Source organism: Scyliorhinus canicula, chromosome 13 (genome assembly GCF_902713615.1).
Source record: "Scyliorhinus canicula chromosome 13, sScyCan1.1, whole genome shotgun sequence".
NCBI lineage: Eukaryota > Metazoa > Chordata > Chondrichthyes > Carcharhiniformes > Scyliorhinidae > Scyliorhinus > Scyliorhinus canicula.
Window position 1 is genome coordinate 7,150,901 of NC_052158.1, and position 18,137 is coordinate 7,169,037.

The following is an 18,137-nucleotide window of genomic DNA, read 5'->3' on the forward strand; positions in this document are numbered from 1 at the left end:
GATGGGTGGCCACCGATCGGGCAGACGCGGGCGATCTATGGGGGGGCCTATATTGTGGGGACCGGTCCGCTGTGTGGGTCCGCCATGTTGTACGGGGCCGCCGCGCTCATGCGCAGACCCGCGGCTGGTAGTGCAGGGCCTAGTATCGGCAGCCGGAGCTGCGCGGAGCACTCCGGCACCCTGCTGGCCCCCTGTTAGCCGCAGAATCGCTGGGCCAAGGAGCCCGTTGACGCCAGCGTGAAACGTTCCGGTGTTTCCGCCGGCGTCAACATTTAGCCGTCATTTCGGAGAATCCCGCCCATCTCGCAATCTATCCTATCCAATCCTGCAGTCAGTTTTAAACACCTCAATTAGATCACCCTTTAATTTGCCAAACTTGGAAGAATAAAATCCCAGTCTGTGCACCTTGTCCTCCTAATTTAATCATTTGGTATTGACCATTGAAGGAGGTCATGTGGGAGGACTGAAAACTGCCGTGTTGTATAATGCATTCCATCCTTTTCTTCTCTTTCTAGATCAAGCCGTTCGTTGAAAGTGAACAGTTGCTGTGGATAAGTGGCATCGTTGGCCATGTTGACACCTTCAGGATCCCCCTCATTGCAGTAACCCCCTACAATAACCTCATTGCTGTGGCAGAAGCCAGAAAGCATTCACCGGCAGATATTGGTGCTAAGTTCATTGCTGTCCGCACGTCTAGTGATAAAGGTGATTGGTTACTGTTAGCTCCAGTAAAGAATGAAAGGGCTGTTTGAGTCTTAGATTTCTGACAACAGGGGAGCTCCTTAATTACATTTTTTTTTCCCAATGTAGCTTGGCCAATCCACCTCCCCTGGACATCTTTGGGTTACTGGGGTGAGAACCACGCAGAGACGGGGAAAATGTCCAAACTCCATGTTTTGTTATGCTCTTGACTTAGCATAAGTTGCTTCCTTGATGTGCACTCTGACAAAGGAAGGTTCAGACTTGGAGATAGCTTTAACACGTTTATTAAACTGTTAACGATTCTCCGACTTGGATTCGACTCTCCTGTTAATCCTGCTATAGCTACTCAGACAATCTAACCAGTCTGCTACAATTCACGTGGTGGGTGTGATGTGTTTCAATCAACCCTGTTGTCTGCACTGGAAAGAGGCTGAGCATGTGTGCTGTGTCCTTTTATATGGGTTGGTGTAATGCCCTCCTGTGGTGTTGTCACCTCTGTGTGATTCTTGACTGCCCATTGGTCGTGTCCTATCTTACTGGACTATTGGTTGAATATGTCTCTGGTGTCCTGTCTCTGGTGCTCCCTCTAGTGTCTATCGAGTCTACGTGTATTTACATTAACCCCTTGTGTATTTAGAATGATGCATATCACCACACTCCACACGGGAGTGACCCAGGACCGGGATCAACTCAGGGTCCTCGGCACCGTGAGGCATCGGTACTAACCACTGCACCACCTTGCTGTCCTGGGGAGCTCCATAATTATGCTGCACAATTTTATATCATTTTTTTTGTTCTAACAGTCGAACTATTCAAATGCTGAAGGGAATTGGCATGTAATCATGTTTGAAGCCGGAAATGTGGTTGGCTAAACAAACTGTGTGAAATTTCCAGTCCAGTAGCATACAGAATTATTTCCCAGAGCAGCACACACAAATACTCGTGCTTTTGAGAACAGGCCGCCCGTGAAGCAACCGTTGTCTGACCTGATCCTGGTTCACAGCCAAGCCATTCGGCATGTGCTCGGGGAGAACAGAAACGATCTAAAACTCTGGACCACAAACTCCCTACTGAAACTGATTTATTTTTAAATGGTGTAGTACTGAAACAAGTTGCTGATCAAGGCATTCCGAAGCAAAGCAGGGGCAGTAGAAGGTGAATGAACTGTAGAAGGTCTGACCTTTTGTTGCACTGACCAAGGTTGTACTATTGTAAATACTGGCCGGGGGGGGTGGAACGTTTTGTTCTCCGATTTTCTGAGTAAACCTCCGGTACACAACAATAAAACAATAGTGCCGATTGAGTCTTTGTACCCTGCATAGATAAAAGCCCATTTTCACTTAACCAGATTAACCTCACTCTTCTCCTCCCTCTTGTACAGTATTCATCAAGTTTACAATTTGTGCATTCACCTTTGTTCCCATAAAGATGTTTGAATTGGGATCATGACGTCCAGTTTCCTCCCACAGTCCAAAGACGTGCAAGTTAGGTGGATTGGCCATGCAGTCCATGGCCATGTGACCATGCAGTCCAACGCCGGCATCTCCACATCATGACCATAAAGATTAGGAGGGGTTATTGGGTTACGGCGATAGGGTGGAAGTGAGGGCTTAAATGGGTTGGTGCAGACTTGATGGGCCGAATGGCCTCCTTCCCCACTGTATATTCTATGTTCTAGGACCAGAGGGCATTGATACAGAATAACGGGGAGCTCATTTAAGATTGATTTGAGAAAATATTTAATCTCTCAAAGAGGGGTTAATCTTTACCCCAGGAAGCTGTGGGGCCGAGTCCTTGAACAGTTTTAAGGTTAATATTGATAGGGTTTTAATCAGTTGGGGAAGTAAGGATTACGGAGAGAAGGTGGCAAAGTGGACTTGGTGATTGTTAGATCAGCCATGATCTTATTAAATGGCGGAACAGGCTCAAGGGGCTGATGGTCTCATCTTCCTATTTGTTACGGTCATGGAATTGTCTATATCCAGCAAAGAAGACAGGCAAGAGAAATATAGAACATAGAACAGTACAGCACAGAACAGGCCCTTCGGCCCTCAATGTTGTGCCGAGCCATGATCACCCTACTCAAACCCAGATATCCACCCTATACCCGTAACCCAACACCCCCCCCTTAACCTTACTTTTATTAGGACACTACGGGCAATTTAGCATGGCCAATCCACCTAACCCGCACATCTTTGGACTGTGGGAGGAAACCGGAGCACCCGGAGGAAACCCACGCACACAGGGGGAGGACGTGCAGACTCCACACAGACAGTGACCCAGCCGGGAATCGAACCTGGGACCCTGGAGCTGTGAAGCATTTATGCTAACCACCATGCTACCCTGCTGCCCCTATGTCTCTATAAAACGGCTAAATCGGCAAATGCGCGCATCTCGCCAATTTCTCTCTACTTGCGAGCAACAGAATGTCTCCTGACTTTTCAAAGTGTTAATTTTCCTGGCTGTGATGAACGTTAATTCTACTGTCACCATCTGTGACTGTAACCTGTTAGTGCCATAGTTTTGGTGCCTTGTCTGGTAACCAACTGTCTTTGATAAAGTCAAAAACTCTTCAATTAATTTAGCACAAACGAAAGATTCACTAACTGAAATGACCAAGGCTTCCAGTGCTCCATTGCTAAATGGTGCACTGTGGAACTGAGCCAAGCAGGCCTATTAAGTCCCTAAATTAATTTGCTGACTGCTAATCTGTGCCCACCTAATTCTACATTGTGTATAATTTAATATTTGAACCATAATCACATGCAGCAGGGCATGCATGTTGCATCTCCAATGATTTTCCCTTCTCTAAGGGACAAAGGTGGAAATCAAGGTCTTGTTGGGCAATCATAAAATCATACAGCACAGAATGAGGCGCATGTGTCAATATGTTCTCAGAATGATCAAATTATTCCCATTCCCCCTGCCTTTTCCACTCCGCACCCGCAAGACTTTCTGTTGATATTCATCCAGTTCCCTCTGGAAAGTTATTATCAAATCAGATTCCACTACTCTTCCAAACAGCACAGTCCAGATGTGACTTACAGATGTTGAATTTTGCTTCTAAGTCATGGGGTGCCCAATCGGACAAGCTTCACCACAATCCGTCTATTCAGATGCAGTTTAGCAAGCGTTCTATTCTCCCATATTTGTGAATAAATATATTGGCATGTATAAAGGGTGATTAGAAACTGATGAATGAAGATTCATCTTGGTTGAGTGGTATATCTTATCCATCCTACTGGGTGAGTTCAGCAGTGAGACGCCATGGTCTGGATACTCCCAAAATGGGGCTAAGTGCCCACGACGGAGTAAAAACGCAGGCGTTGCACTCCCGAGTTTCCTGAAACAAATACAACCCGATTCACTTTCCTTCAGGGGGTTAACAGGGACCCGGAGTGCTTTACACAGCTTTAGCTGGAGATAGGAGCCCCCACACGTCCAGTTCCGAGTCTGCGCATACGCACAGTGGTGGCCTGTAGTGGCCGCGCCGAGCGCCAAGCGCCATGGCAGACGTGCCGAGCGTCATGGCAGACGCGGACCACGGCCCTACACAAAGAAATTAGGCCCCCCAATTGGCCGGGAGCCCGAGGATCCGTCCAGCCCGATCTCTCCCCTGGCCGCTCATAAGGCCCCCCCCCCCCCCCCCTCCCCTCAAGTGCCCGATTCCCCCCCGGAATGAGCCCGCAGCTGCCACGCGAGAGTCCCGACCGGCCGTAGCATGTTCCACGCCGTTGGGAACTCGGCCAGTCGGGAGCAGAGGGTCGCTGGGCGGGCCTCTGGCAATGCCCCCCCCCCCCCCCCCCCCCCCCGGCCGCACAACATAATTTGCGAACGCGCGAATATTTGAGGCCCGGAGAATCGCCGGAGCGTCGCCTGGCCCGATTCCGTCGGGAAATTTGATTCTCCGCCCCTCCCCCCCCACCGTGCCAAACGTGATTTCAGCGTGTGGCTGCGGAGAATCCAGCCCCATATGCGTTTTTATAGCCAGTGGCTGGATAATTGAAAGGTCAAGCTAACTGTTATAAAGACTCAAGTGGCATAGTAAATAAATTAAATAGAAATTGCATTCCATTATTTTCTGTATGGCATTTATGAGGCTTTGTGACCATCCCAAGACCCCCGTGGGTATGTGTTGACAGCAACATAAATCACCAGTTCATGCAAGCACTTGTAACAATTGCTAATTGCTAACAGTGGAAATGTTACCTTGATGTAGAAGATGACTCCGCATTAAGGTATTACAGTTGAACGTATGGCTTGACAATAGAAAACACAATGCAGTATGCTTGGAGAGTGAGTGTATTTGACACTTGACATTTACCCGCATATAATTGTCTTCCTTTTAGGTGATACCTGGAGTCCCACCACCTTCATTGACAATGATGGTTCACAAATTGATGGTTTGAATTTGGGGGTAATATTGGTCGATGAAGAGAAGAATCTAATTTTTATCATGTACACAACATGTGCCCACCACTATCATTGTAATGTTTCCAGCACCCTCCTGATTGAGAGCCAGGATGATGGAAGGACCTGGAGCCAACCAACAAACATCTCCCAAATGATTGGCACCAAGATGTTTGCACCTGGCCCTGGATCTGGAATCCAGGTAAGTCAAGTTGGAGGAGGAGAAATGTAGAGCTTTCGAATACTTGAATTAAAACTGGCCAACACCCCTGGATAAGCACAGGAAATAAAAGCTCTCACTTCCAAGTTCAATCTTGGGCATTCACACCGACAATTCAGTTGAAATCATGCCACCTGGGTTACATTTCAAACCTCTGCTAAAATGCATTTTCACAATCTCAAACATGAAATCTTCGATGGGCCAGTGCAAGCTGGCAGTGTGATGAAATGCAATCTCTCATTTTCTTTCTGTTTAAAAAAAATATACCTTGATGTATTTAAGAGTGGTAACCTGATGGAGCTTTATTGATACAGCTGAAAATGGGATTTAGCAGCAAAATAAGTATTTTTAACAAGGGTGTCCCGTCTCCACTCGTGAGCAACCTGATTTTAAAATCAATAAAAATGATACAGCTATATGGTTCCATCCACTAGTTCACTGCACACCAGTCAGTGTGTTCATATATTCATTGCTTCCTGAGATGAAAAGATTTTTAAATATGCCTACTGTTGTGCCCATTCACCTAAGCAATGAGCACAATTTGAAGAAAAGCCACTTAAGGGGTTATCTGAGATCGGGTTGGGGTGATATATTAGCATTAATTGAAGATTGGTTAAAGGACAAAACACAGATTGGGAATAAATTTAAGATTGCCAGGCTATAACTAGTGGTGTAGCACAAAGGTATGTATTTGAGCCTCCAATCTAAGTGACTTAAGATGAGGAGACAGATTGTAATAGATCTAATTTTGCTGATGGTACAAAGCTAGGTGGGAAAGTAAAGTGTGAGGAGGAGACAAAGATGCTGAAAACAGATAGGGACAGATTAAGTGAGTGGGTATAACTAAATTGGTATTGAGGAGCATCCTTGTGCGTGATTCACAAAAATTAACATATAGGTGCAGCAAGAAATTAGGAAAGCAAATGATAAATTGGCCTTTTAGGGATTGGGACAAAGAATGAAGATGACTTCTGAAGTTGTTCAGGATCTTCGTATGACAACACCTGGTCTACTCTGCACTATTTTGGACTCCTTACTAAAGGAAGGATATTCCCACCTTGGAGTAAAACAAAGGCCTACTAGGCTGATTCACAGTATGAGACGTTTAATCCGATGAGGAGAAATTGAGTATTTATTTAAATTTTGAAAAATGGTGGGTGATTTCATCGAAATACATAAAATTCTTAAGGCGATAGGATCGATGGTGGGAGGGTCATTCATGTGCCTGGGTAGTTTGGAATTGTGGGTTACAGCCTTGTGAGAAGGGATCTGTCATTTAGGACTTTGATAAGAAACTCTAAAATGTTGTGGATCTTTGTTACGCCAGAGATCTGTTGATGCCCAGTCATTGAGTTATAATCATGACACAGATTGACGGAATTTTGGATACTGATAGAATTGAGGGCTTTAGGGATAGTGTAGGAAGGTGGAGTTGAGGAGAAGACTGGCCATCTCCCATTGAATGACAGATAGGGTTGAAGAGCTGGATGTCCTATGCCTGCTACTATTTCTGAAATTACATTCCTGAGCCAGTGCAATTGTGCAATTCCGACTTGATGGCCAGTTTTGTGAATGGAGCCTAATCTGGGCAAACTGAATATTGAAACCAGTGCCAAACATTGAAGAAAAAAAGAGACTGCAAGTGGTTTTGGATGTAACTCGCTTAACGGTTAAAAATTTGTTGAGCTTTTGCGTCGTGTCAGTCGATCCTGTCCTCATTTGTCTGATATCACACGCAGAGATGAGCGAAAACTCACCCAAGTTTCCCTTTTTACCTTAACTGGATTAGAATCTGAATATCTGCGAACTGTAAAGATGCTGAAAAAATTGAACCCAACTCTTCATAGGCGTACTTTTGTGCAAAATGACAATAAATTAGCACATAAAGATTAATAAGAGTTCTGGTACTGAGAATTGTTATGACACCCTGGGAAAGTGAGCAGTCAGTTCCAGCCCCACCCATCCTGGAGTTACAAGTTAATTAACCAATAATTCTTATAGAAATTCCCGAAATCTTTGGCCCTTGGCTACCAAATAATTACAGTCACCAGGTTTGTGAGTTGAAACACAATTACTGTTTGTTTATAACAGGAATAATGATGAAATATGCAGTAAATACAACGGGAGCAAGATAACCCGCTTTAACTGTCCCACCCTATACCCACAGACACACACAAGACAGACAAACACGGAGCAGTGTGGCGAAGGGGAAAAACCTAATCAGGATGAAGGTCAAGAGTCTTTGCTCCAACTAGTTCTTTGGCACCTTCCTCACATCAGGCTGGCCATGGCCTTCTTGGCAGAATCATTAATTCAGTACAGTACTTTCAGGCAGCAGGCCTTCTGGAGAATCACTTTAGTTCTTAGCAAACTGGGCCTTCAGCTCAAGGTTCACACTCAGGCCTAATTCTTTCTTGAGGCTTCCAGCTCGTGGTTTGACTTCAAGCCTTTGCAGTCTTGACAGAATGACACCCAGACTTACTGGAGAGAAAATTAGCCCTTATAGTGGCCTTCTGTGGAGAGTTCAGCTAGATCTTTTGGGAGAGGATTAATTAGAATCCTCCATCAAAGCTGCAGAACCAAAAAGGAAACCAAATTGGAACCCGAGATCACGCCTGTGGGATCCGATCCAATCGCCACCTGTTGCTGGGCAGAACACCGCCTTTCGGGCCCAATCATTGGCCACAAGCCAAATCAATCAAATCGAGTCATCACTGACACTGGCGAATCGGCAATCACCAGTCTTAAGTCAGCACAGCCTTCTGGTTCTTGTTGTTTGAATTAAAGGTACAGGCTGCTTTGCCTTAAAAGTCGCAGGTTCATTAAACATCCATGGATCAAAAATGTAACAACAAAAATAAAAGAAAGGGGAAATCGGGGAATAATGGAATAAACCAGGAAGGACCTTTACAGAATGAAAACTTTCATTTGGCTGCTCATTCGTGTGAACATTGAGTAAGAGCAGAGGGAGTTGTTTAGGCTCATGACGTGCTAAATTTTGAAAGGTGGTCCTTTGCACACTACCCACGTTCCTCAAATAATGAGCACAAAAATTCATCAATGAAAATAAAGTTTCCGTGTTCCCCAAGAACAGTGTAATGACCTGATTGAGCATTCAACTGGAAGACAAATCCAGATGCAACAATAATAAAAAACACCTCAGCGACAATAGCAAATTAAGAAACATCCAAATGCATTGTGTTTATTTACTAATATATATATTTTTTTAATTTAGAGTACCCAATTGATTTTTTCTAATTTAAGGGGTAATTTAGCGTGGCCAATCCACCTACCCTGCATATCTTTGGGTTGTGGGGGCGAAACCCACGCAAACACGGGGAGAATGTGCAAACTCCACACGGACAGTGACCCAGAACTGGGATCGAACCTGGGACCTCGGCACCGTGAGGCAGCAGTGCTAACCACTAGGCCACCGAGCCGCCTTTTATTTACTAATATTGTGGTAATTGCTAGGCTGTGTTAAATTTTATGGGCTCGAAATTCATCTTGGGGGTTCGGAGGGTGGGTAGCTGAGCAGGGTGGGATTGACTACCAGTTATACAAACTGCTCAATACTTGGTTTCATTGCCGACTTTTCATAGAATTCTTTGGCCCTTAGCTACAAAATAATTACAGTCACCAGGTTTGTGAGTTGAAACACACTGTGTGCTAATGCCAAGGACAGATTTCTGTCTCCGTAAGCAAAGCTTGCAGATTGCTGAAGTTCTGGTCATTTTCTCACCGTAACACAAACTCTTTTTCCACAGAAAAAGTACAATCCAAAGAAGGGCCGTTTGATTGCCTGTGGGCATGGGACAATTGAGGAAGATGGGATATTCTGCCTTTTCAGCGACGACCACGGCAAGACCTGGAGGAATGGAGGCAGTCTGAAAGGAATTCCGTACAATCAGCCCAAAAAATTCTTTGACTTCAATCCAGATGAGAACCAGGTAATAGCTTTTATTCAGCTGGCTGAGAGTTTCTCTTAATGGTAGTGGGCAATGCTGTGGGAGTGTGTTGGGGGGGGGGGGGAAGGGGTGGGGGGAAATCAATATACGTAACTGTCCTGGAAAATACAACCATAAAATATTGAGCCCCAGAGTAAAGAAGGGATCTAGAACCAGAGGGCATAGTTTCAGAATAAGGGGTCACCCATTTAAAATGGAGAAGAGGAAGAATTTCTTCTTCCAGAAGTTGATTGATCTTTGGGATTCTCTTTTTTTAAAAATATTTTTGTTCATAAAAGATTTTCATTGTAACAAAATAACAACAATATAGCAAACCCCCAACACTATACAAACTAGATCTACCTGACCTGCAGTCCACCCCCCCTCCCAACTCAATAAAGAAAACAAAAAAACAAACCCCCTGAGCCTCCCCCCCCCCCCCCCCCCCACCCAAAACAGCTGATGGTAACCTCAGATAGAAGATGTCATCTCAAGTAGAAGCGTTCCATTGATCTTCTCGAGGTATAAAGATTCCATCAGGTCCCCCAGTCTTAGGCAGCACCAGGGACTTCCACCCAAGCAGGACTCTCCTCCGAGCTATTAGCAAGGAGAAGGCTAAAATCCCCAATGTCTTGTCAGAAAAAGGAGCCCCAGAAACCTAACAAGCGTGGGTCAAGACCAAAACATGTATGTGTGATTCACCGGCCCCTGAGAGCAGCACGCATGCCTATCCTCCACCTTTGAGAAGAACCCACTTGTACATGCCCTGGTCAGGTGGCCTCTGTGTACCAACTGGAGCAGGCTTAATCTAACGCATGAGGCGGTGAAATTGGACCTGTGACGAACCTCACTCCAAACCCCCCCCCCTCCCTTAAAAACCAAACCCAGCACACCCTCCCATTTCCCTTTTACTTCCTCCAAGGAACCCTGCTCCGTCGCCAACATCTGACCATAATCTTACCCTCCCCTAACTCGGCCCAAGGACAGGACCCTGAAATGAAGGAAGCTCCTTTCGTAGAAAGTCATGAACCTGAAACGATCTGAACGTGTTCGCTTGCGGGAGGTAGAACTTTTCAGATAATTTCTCTGAACCAGTAAACCTACCCCTCTAACCCGGGCAGCACAGTGACACAGTGGTTAGCATTGCTGCCTTACCAGGTTCACTAGTTTCCAGGTTTGATTCTGGGTCACTGTCCATGTGGAAGTTGCACATTCTCCCCGTGTTGGCGTGGGTTTCGCTCCCACAACCCAAAGATGTGCAGGTTAGGTGGATTGGCCACGCTAAATTTAGGGCAGCACGGTAGCATTGTGGATAACACAATTGCTTCACAGCTCCAGGGTCCCAGGTTCGATTCCGGCTTGGGTCACTGTCTGTGCGGAGTCTGCACATCCTCCCCGTGTGTGCGTGGGTTTCCTCCGGGTGCTCCGGTTTCCTCCCACAGTCCAAAGATGTGCAGGTTAGTTGGATTGGCTATGCTAAATTACCCTTCGTGTACAAAAGGTTGGGAGGGGTTATTGGGTTATGGGGATAGGGTGGAGGTGTTGACCTTGGGTAGGGTGCTCTTTCCAAGAGCCGGAGCAGACTCAATGGGCCGAATGGCCTCCTTCTGCACTGTAAATTCTATGATAATCTTTGAAATTGCCCCTTAATTGGAAAAATTTAATTGGGTACTCTAAATTTATATTTTAAAAAATGTTAAACTCTCTAACCCATTCCTTTCCCATGTCCTGATCGATAGGTGTTAAGTCAGAAAATAGTCACTTTTGCCCAGATTCAGCTTAACCAGTGTTGCTCGTTCTGGGTGAGTGTGCTTAACACTCAATTGGCTCTGTTTTATTCCTTAGATTTAGAGTCGCCAGGTATCTTTATGATACCGCCACGAGGTTCAAGTTCAAGTTCTGATCAATGACTCAATACACCAGTTAGTAAGGTTCAATCAAACACATTTATTATTACACAGTAAATCGATACTCATGCAACTAATACTAACGGCCTAAACTATTCCTACCACTATAAGCCAATACTTATCTTCGATAAGGGAACACACTGGATCAGGGAACAATGGCCTCTTGTTCTGTCCTGAGACTGCAGGTTTCACAGTTGGTACGGGCTAAGGGGTCAGGAGTGTCTACTCTCGTAGCGTGCGTTGGTTGACACTTACTTGTTGATGTAGCTGTTGGCCAGGCCTCTCCTTCTCATGTTCAAGTTCTTACAGAGCTGCTGCAAAGGTGTTCTGCTGGGAGGGCCGGCTAAGAGAGAGATCTGTCCTTTATAGGTCACAGGGGCTTCGCGCCCATCTGGGCGGACCCTATACCTGCTTGCAATCGATTGGACCTCGTACCAATCGATTGGTTTGAATTCCCCAATACTGGGGCTGTTTCCCGATCGCTGGGCGGTTCTTGGGGCTGTTTGTAACTTATTGTCCGGGACTCCTGCTGGCGCCTAAGAGTCTAGCTTGACCTTTGTTATTCTCGATTGTGTCCATTGTGCCCAGGAATCACCGGGAATCACTCAATTAGTATGCAAACTTGTTAGTTTCAATGCTGTCTGGTTTCTTTGCAGGCACAGAGAGATTCTGCAGCCTGCTCGTCTTTCTGACATTGTCCAATTTTCCCTGCATGCATTTCAGTTCTCCATTTTATGTCGGGCAGTGGCTAACTTCGGTGGCTACACCAGGAAGGAGCCAAAACTCCTGAGCAGCTTCATATCTCCTCCACATTGGAGAGTGGAACCCTGATATTAATAGCAAATCATTCACATACAAGGACACTATGCTCCCCCCCCCCCCCCCCCCCCACGCTCTATCCCCTTCCATCTGGTGGATGACCTCGATGCAATGGCCAGTGGCTCGATTGCTAAGGCAAACAAAAGCAGGGACAATGGACACTTCTGCTTTATTACCCCTATTCAGTTAAAAGTAACCCGAGCTCAGGGTATTGTAGCGGGGGCCCTGTTCAAAAGCCTATTCCATGATCGAAATTTATGCCCAAAGGCAAACCTCCCAAGGATTTATAGAGAGGTACCCCCACTCAACCCTATCAAACATTTTCTCCATCGAAATGATCATTTCTGATTCGGTCCCTAAGCAGGACGACCTCACAGCGTTTAATAGTCTCCTGATGTTGGCTGACAACTGGAGTCCCCTTAACAAAACCAATCTGCTCCTCTGAAATCACTGCTCTTCTTTCAATAGTGATCATTTGTTGATTTTTCTTTTGGCTTTGATTAAATATCATTTGCGTGTTCTCTTTTTTCCAGCCCTATGAATTATCGGATGGTTCTGTGGTGATTAATGCAAGGAATCAGAATTTCTACCACTGTCACTGCAGGATAACAGTGAAGAGCTACGATGCATGTGAGACGCTGCCAATAGAAAGTGTGAACTTTGACGAGACTCTGGTAGACCCGGCTGTAGCCGCTGGAGCTTTGGTCAAAGACAACATTGTTTTCTTCAGTAATCCTGCAAACCCATCCAAACGTGAGTTTGATACTTCTGATACCTGGGATTTTTTTATGTTTTCTCGTGGAGATAAAGTACATCATGCTATACATGCAACGCACTTAGAACCAGTCTAGATAAATGGGATAAAGGATCCTGGACGGGACTCTCTGCCCGCCCGCCTTTTCTGGTGCGGCTCACCCCCTGCTGGTGGCGGAATTCTCCATCCTGCCAGCCAGCCAATGGAGTTTCCTATTATGGGGAGCTCCACACCGTCGGGAAATCCCCGGGCGTGGGTACGCTGCTGGCGCAATGGAGAATCCCGACAGCGTAGAATCCAGCCCCCTTAGTCTGATGACTGAATTGAAATTTCAAGATCTTCCCCCTTATTTCTTGCTTACGTCCCTGTGCAATCCTCCAACCTTTCAGAGGTGAATCAAGGAAATATCTGCCAAAGTGAAGCTCCATGTGAATCATTGAGCGGCTCCAATTCACAGCTCAAGTGAACTTTGAGAGCCACAGTTGCAATTAGATTCACTTAATCCAGTTGGTACAACTTGTTATCGCGCAACCATCCAAATGAATAAACATTCTATGTTTCCCTACGCCAGTGCAAAGGAAAGGACTTGCATTTTTAAAAAGATTTTTCCAATTAAGGGGCAATTTAGTGCAGCCAATCCACCTACCCTGCACAGGGGCTGGTTTAATCACTGGGCTAAATCGTTGGCCTTTAAAGCAGACCAAGCAGGCCAGCAGCACGGTTCGATTCCCGTACCAGCCTCCCCGGACTGGCACCGGAATGTGGCGACTAGGGGCTTTTCACAGTAACTTCATTGAAGCCTACTCGTGACAATAAAGCGATTTTCATTTCATTTCATCTTTTGAGTTGTGGGGGGGAGACCCACGCAGACACTGAGAGAATGTGCAAATTCCACACAGACAGTGACCCAGAACCGGGATCGAACCCAGATCCTTAGCGCTATGAGACAGCAATGCTAACCACTCTGTCACTTCGCTGCCCGAAGAACTTTCTACATCTTTCACGATCTCAGGATATCGCAAAGCCCTTTACAGCCAATAATACACTGCTGAAGTGGAGTCACTGTTCAGGGTGCAACAAACATTGAGATAATGACAAGATTATCTATTTTAGTGATGCTGGTTGAGAGGAGCTAATTCTAAATTGTGAAGTATCTTCGTGTAGATCGGAAATTGATTTTATTAATAGTTTAAAATGTTTCTTCTTGCCCCAGTCTCCTGTCTCTCTTCTCATTTTTTATCAATCCAGTCTTCCTTTCCTTTCTTTTCTGCACCTGATTTGACTCTAATTTACTCTTTGTTTCTCTTTGTCCTTAAATGTAATTTATAAGGTGATAAGTGTGGTGGCTCTATCAAGTTTCCAATGCCCATTGCCTTTGCCTCACCGTTAGCCACTCACACTTCCAGCAACTTAAAACAAAAATGTGCGGAGGGCGAGAAGGAAAAGATCCACAAAAGCAATAATAATAATCTTCATTTGTGTCAGATGTAGGCTTACATTAACGCTGTGATGAAGTTACTGTGAAAAGCCCCTAGTCGCTGTCCAAATTACCTAACAGCACATCTTTCAGAACTTGTGGGAGGAAACCAGAGCACCCGGAGGAAACCCACGCCGACACGGGGAGAACGTGCAGACTCCGCACAGACAGTGACCCAAGCCGGGAATCGAACCCGGGTCCATGGCGCTGTGAAGCAACAGTGCTAACCACTGTGCTGCCCATTGTTCCAGCAAGATCAGGGAAATAGTCTCCAACATTGAACCTCCGATGTAATTACAACTTGCACACCTTTGAATTCATTTTCCATTTTCCCTCTTTTAATCCGTAGGTGTAGATCTGACACTTAGATGGAGTTATGATGATGGAAAATCATGGGGAAAGGACAAAATGATGATCTGGCATGGCCCGAGCGGTTATTCCTCCATGACTACCTCCAAAAACACAAGCAATGAGCAAAACATCTACTTGATTTATGAGAAGGGCCTTCTAGACATAACGGAATCCATATCGTTCGTGAAGATTCGTATCAAATAAAAGCCTGATTCTGTTTCTTGTCACCTGACAGCCTCCGTGAACAAACCTCTGTGAACAAATGGGTGCGTGATCCAATCAAGTCTTGATGAACCACAGGCTCCATTGTACGGGGAAAAAGAAACGTTTTCTCACGCCACTACACAATATCCTAGTTTTCCATTACTTCAAATTGGTTTTAAGTTGAAATCAATATGTTAAAACTCTCAAATTTCTTTACCATCCTCTCACTGTGCAACAAGTATTCATTCCTTCTTGACTTTGGTGAGCACGCGACGTGGACTTGTCACCACCTGTAATGGTTTTGCAGCGTGAAATGTTTTTAACTTGTGGCCAGCCCCCTAGATTTGATCAGAAATTGAAAACTTTCCCCTTTTCTGTGCCATATTGAAGCTGCTGATCAATTTACATTAAAAGATTTGTGTTTAGTTGGGTGAATGGCAAAATCTGAGCCGAGAGAAAACCATTGCAGTCTCCGACTTGGGTTCCCTACTTGATCTTGGGTCTTTATGACTTTGAGGGTGGGCCCAGATCAAGCTATGAACAAAAGGTCAGTAGGAGAGATCTTTAATTGAGGAAGAACATGTTTGGATCATGTAGTCTTAAGGCAATCCTTTCGGGTTGTATCGGAGAAAGATCAAAGTCCAAGGTTACGTTATGCAGCTATTTATCAGCTGACCTTTCCTCAATTCCCTATTGTTTATAGATATGAGGCTGGAGTCCTCGAGTGAAGGTCTGTTGAGCAGGCTGATTCTTCAGAATAAAAACTTGTATACTTTAAGTCTTAGAGACTCTGGCTAGTGGTTGGCCTCTTAGCCCTGTGTGAAAATAGACGTTTGACAGAGAGGGGGGTGAATGTTTGCAAATACTGTTTGCGGGATGAAGAAAATACTTGAATAAAATGGGCAATGGTTAGGGGTTCTATGCAGTTCACCCAGATTAGTGATAGATACAAACCATCAGTCACGGTTTCTGCTCCCGAGTGTCGGCCAGTCGTTCTTGCTTCGATATGCACAGAGACCGAATGATAGCGGGGTGAGTTTCAGCTGCATCTGTCTCCATTTTGTATATCTACTGACATTGCCTGCATGTGAGGAATACCAATTTTGGTATCAGAATATTGCCAGTGTTCGAGGCACCATACCTCCAATGTCAGTGCATTCAGGAAAAGTCAATCTTTGGCAAGCGGGGGGGGGGGGGGGGGGGGGGGGAAGAAAACCTAACCCATAAGGAAAAATGGTTAGTTTTATTTGACTAGGTAGTTCAGATTTTTATATTTAATCAGAGGGCAATATTTTTAACATGTCCATTGAAAAGATTTATATTATTGTTCCAGATATTTTGTTCCGAATAGAAATAACATCCTTAATATTAATGTTGGAACATGGGAATGGGTCCCCATTAATGGATTGAGGACCCTCTGTTTATGATGCAAATATAAATGATGTTTTACTTCTGTATTATATTTACTGTAGCCAGCAAGTGCTCTGTGCAATACTCTTCAGAGATCATCATGTCAAATCCTGTAAATAAAGGACAAGGTGGACTCTAACCAGAACAAATACGATATAATGTTTTTGGATTTTTATTGTTTTACAAGAAATTGAATTATTTGTATAATAAAAATTCACAACTTTTCTATATTGTGTCCTGTTCTTGCTTGTAGTCTGCACGCTAACAGTATTTTTTTATTTTCTTCCTGATAATGTTGCTAAGCACAACAATAAGGTGCAGCTGCAACTTTGACTGTGCTTCTGATCTCCTGTCCCGATATCCCTTTAGGTGGCCCCATGATCTATTCCTGCTGAAGAATCTTGAGACAGTTAGCTACATTGAAGAAGCTATATGAAAATCGCTTATTGTCACGAATAGGCTTCAAATGAAGTTACTGTGAAAAGCTCCAAGTCGCCACATTCCGGCGCCTGCTCGGGGAGGCTGGTACGGGAATTGAACCGTGCTGCTGGCCTGCCTTGGTCTGCTTTAAAAGCCAGCGATTTAGCCCAGTGTGCTAAACCAGCCCTAGTTAATAATATATAAGCCCTATATAAATGCCAAGCTGTTATTGAAACCTATTCAGTGAACCAAACTGGGAACAGGTAAATGCCAGCCTTGACATGGATGTCCGACTCCCCAGGATGTAATATTAAAAAATTAAGATTTAGCTCAGCCAAGATGAAAAACAACGATAATTGCAGCTGCAAAATGAGACGTTGCACAAGGCTGTAGAAGTTGAAGTTATCATGAGCACTGCCATATTGCAGCTATGATCCAGCCATGTACCAAATAGGGGAGAAGGCAGGGAAAATAGCACTAGATTCATAAAAGCAAATTGTGGCGGATGCTGGAATCTTAAGCACTAGATTCATTGTTCATTCAGAGAGCCGGTGACAGGCCGAATAGCCTCCTGTGTTTTAACAATTCTGTGATTACTGAAAATATGTAACAAAGTGAAGTACAAGAATGAACAGTATATTGCCATAATATAATAGTGTGCATTTTATTTCTTGTGTCCTAAATTGACTTTATGATTTCTAAAGAGCAGATTGTGCCTGACTTTATTTAAATGTTTGAGGATAATGAGAACAGAATAGACACGTGTGGGTTTTTAGGGAATGGGGAAGTTAATGCATGGATGGGCCTGTGGCTGAGGGATCCAACCAAATACAGGGTCTTGGGATCTGATGGTCTCCTTGGGATTATGCGGCAAACGGGAAGCAAAATACAGGATCTAAAAAATCGGGACCAAGAAGAGGAACAAAATCAAGAAAATCCCTGTCTGCTCACTCAGGCAATAGAAACCAGCGCAAACAATTATATTGACCATGCTCGTGTTAACTGTAAACATCACTACCCTTTATAAGATGTGATCTCTTCCTCAGCACAATTCCCTTTGGAAGGTATGCAGAGAGTCAACATGAAGCACAAGTCAGCAACTTATTCCAGTAGAATATTGGACGGGATTCTCTGGTGTCCCAGCCACGTGTTTCTCGGCTGCGCCCCGTTTGTCTGCTGCGGGAATCTGACTTCTGCCTCTTGTCGATGTGATTTCTCATTAAAGCCACCCCACGACGCCGGGAATCCTGCAGGCGGGGTAGCGCTGCCAGCAGGAAAATGGAATCACAATGGACGTATAATTCCAGCCATTGAAATAGCGGAAGGCAATTCAGTCTCTCCAGTTTGGTCCACCATTCAATTAAATCATGCCTGATCTATATCAAAATCCTGATCCACCATTCAATTAAATCATGCCTGATCTATATCGAAATCCTGATCCACCATTCAATTAAATCATGCCTGATCTATATCGAAATCCTGATCCACCATTCAATTAAATCATGCCTGATCTATA

General features: G+C 44.8%; 1 protein-coding gene across 2 annotated transcripts in view; it reads left to right on the forward strand.

The window, feature by feature from the left end:
• Positions 1–16,429, forward strand: part of neu1 (neuraminidase 1) — a 34,897-nt gene extending 18,468 nt beyond the window's left edge. Inside the window, exons 2-7 of one of the 2 annotated variants that reach the window (XR_005462904.1) lie at positions 516–705; positions 5,052–5,314; positions 9,100–9,282; positions 12,539–12,758; positions 14,586–14,853; positions 16,264–16,429. Coding sequence is in view for 1 of the 2 variants with exons in the window: in XM_038816732.1 (XP_038672660.1) it covers positions 516–705; positions 5,052–5,314; positions 9,100–9,282; positions 12,539–12,758; positions 14,586–14,791 (1,062 nt within the window). In the remaining variant the exon portion in view is untranslated. Of the gene's footprint in view, positions 1–515; positions 706–5,051; positions 5,315–9,099; positions 9,283–12,538; positions 12,759–14,585 lie in introns of both variants that reach the window. The other variant, XM_038816732.1, reaches the window with a different exon arrangement.
• The last annotated feature ends 1,708 nt before the right edge of the window (positions 16,430–18,137 follow it).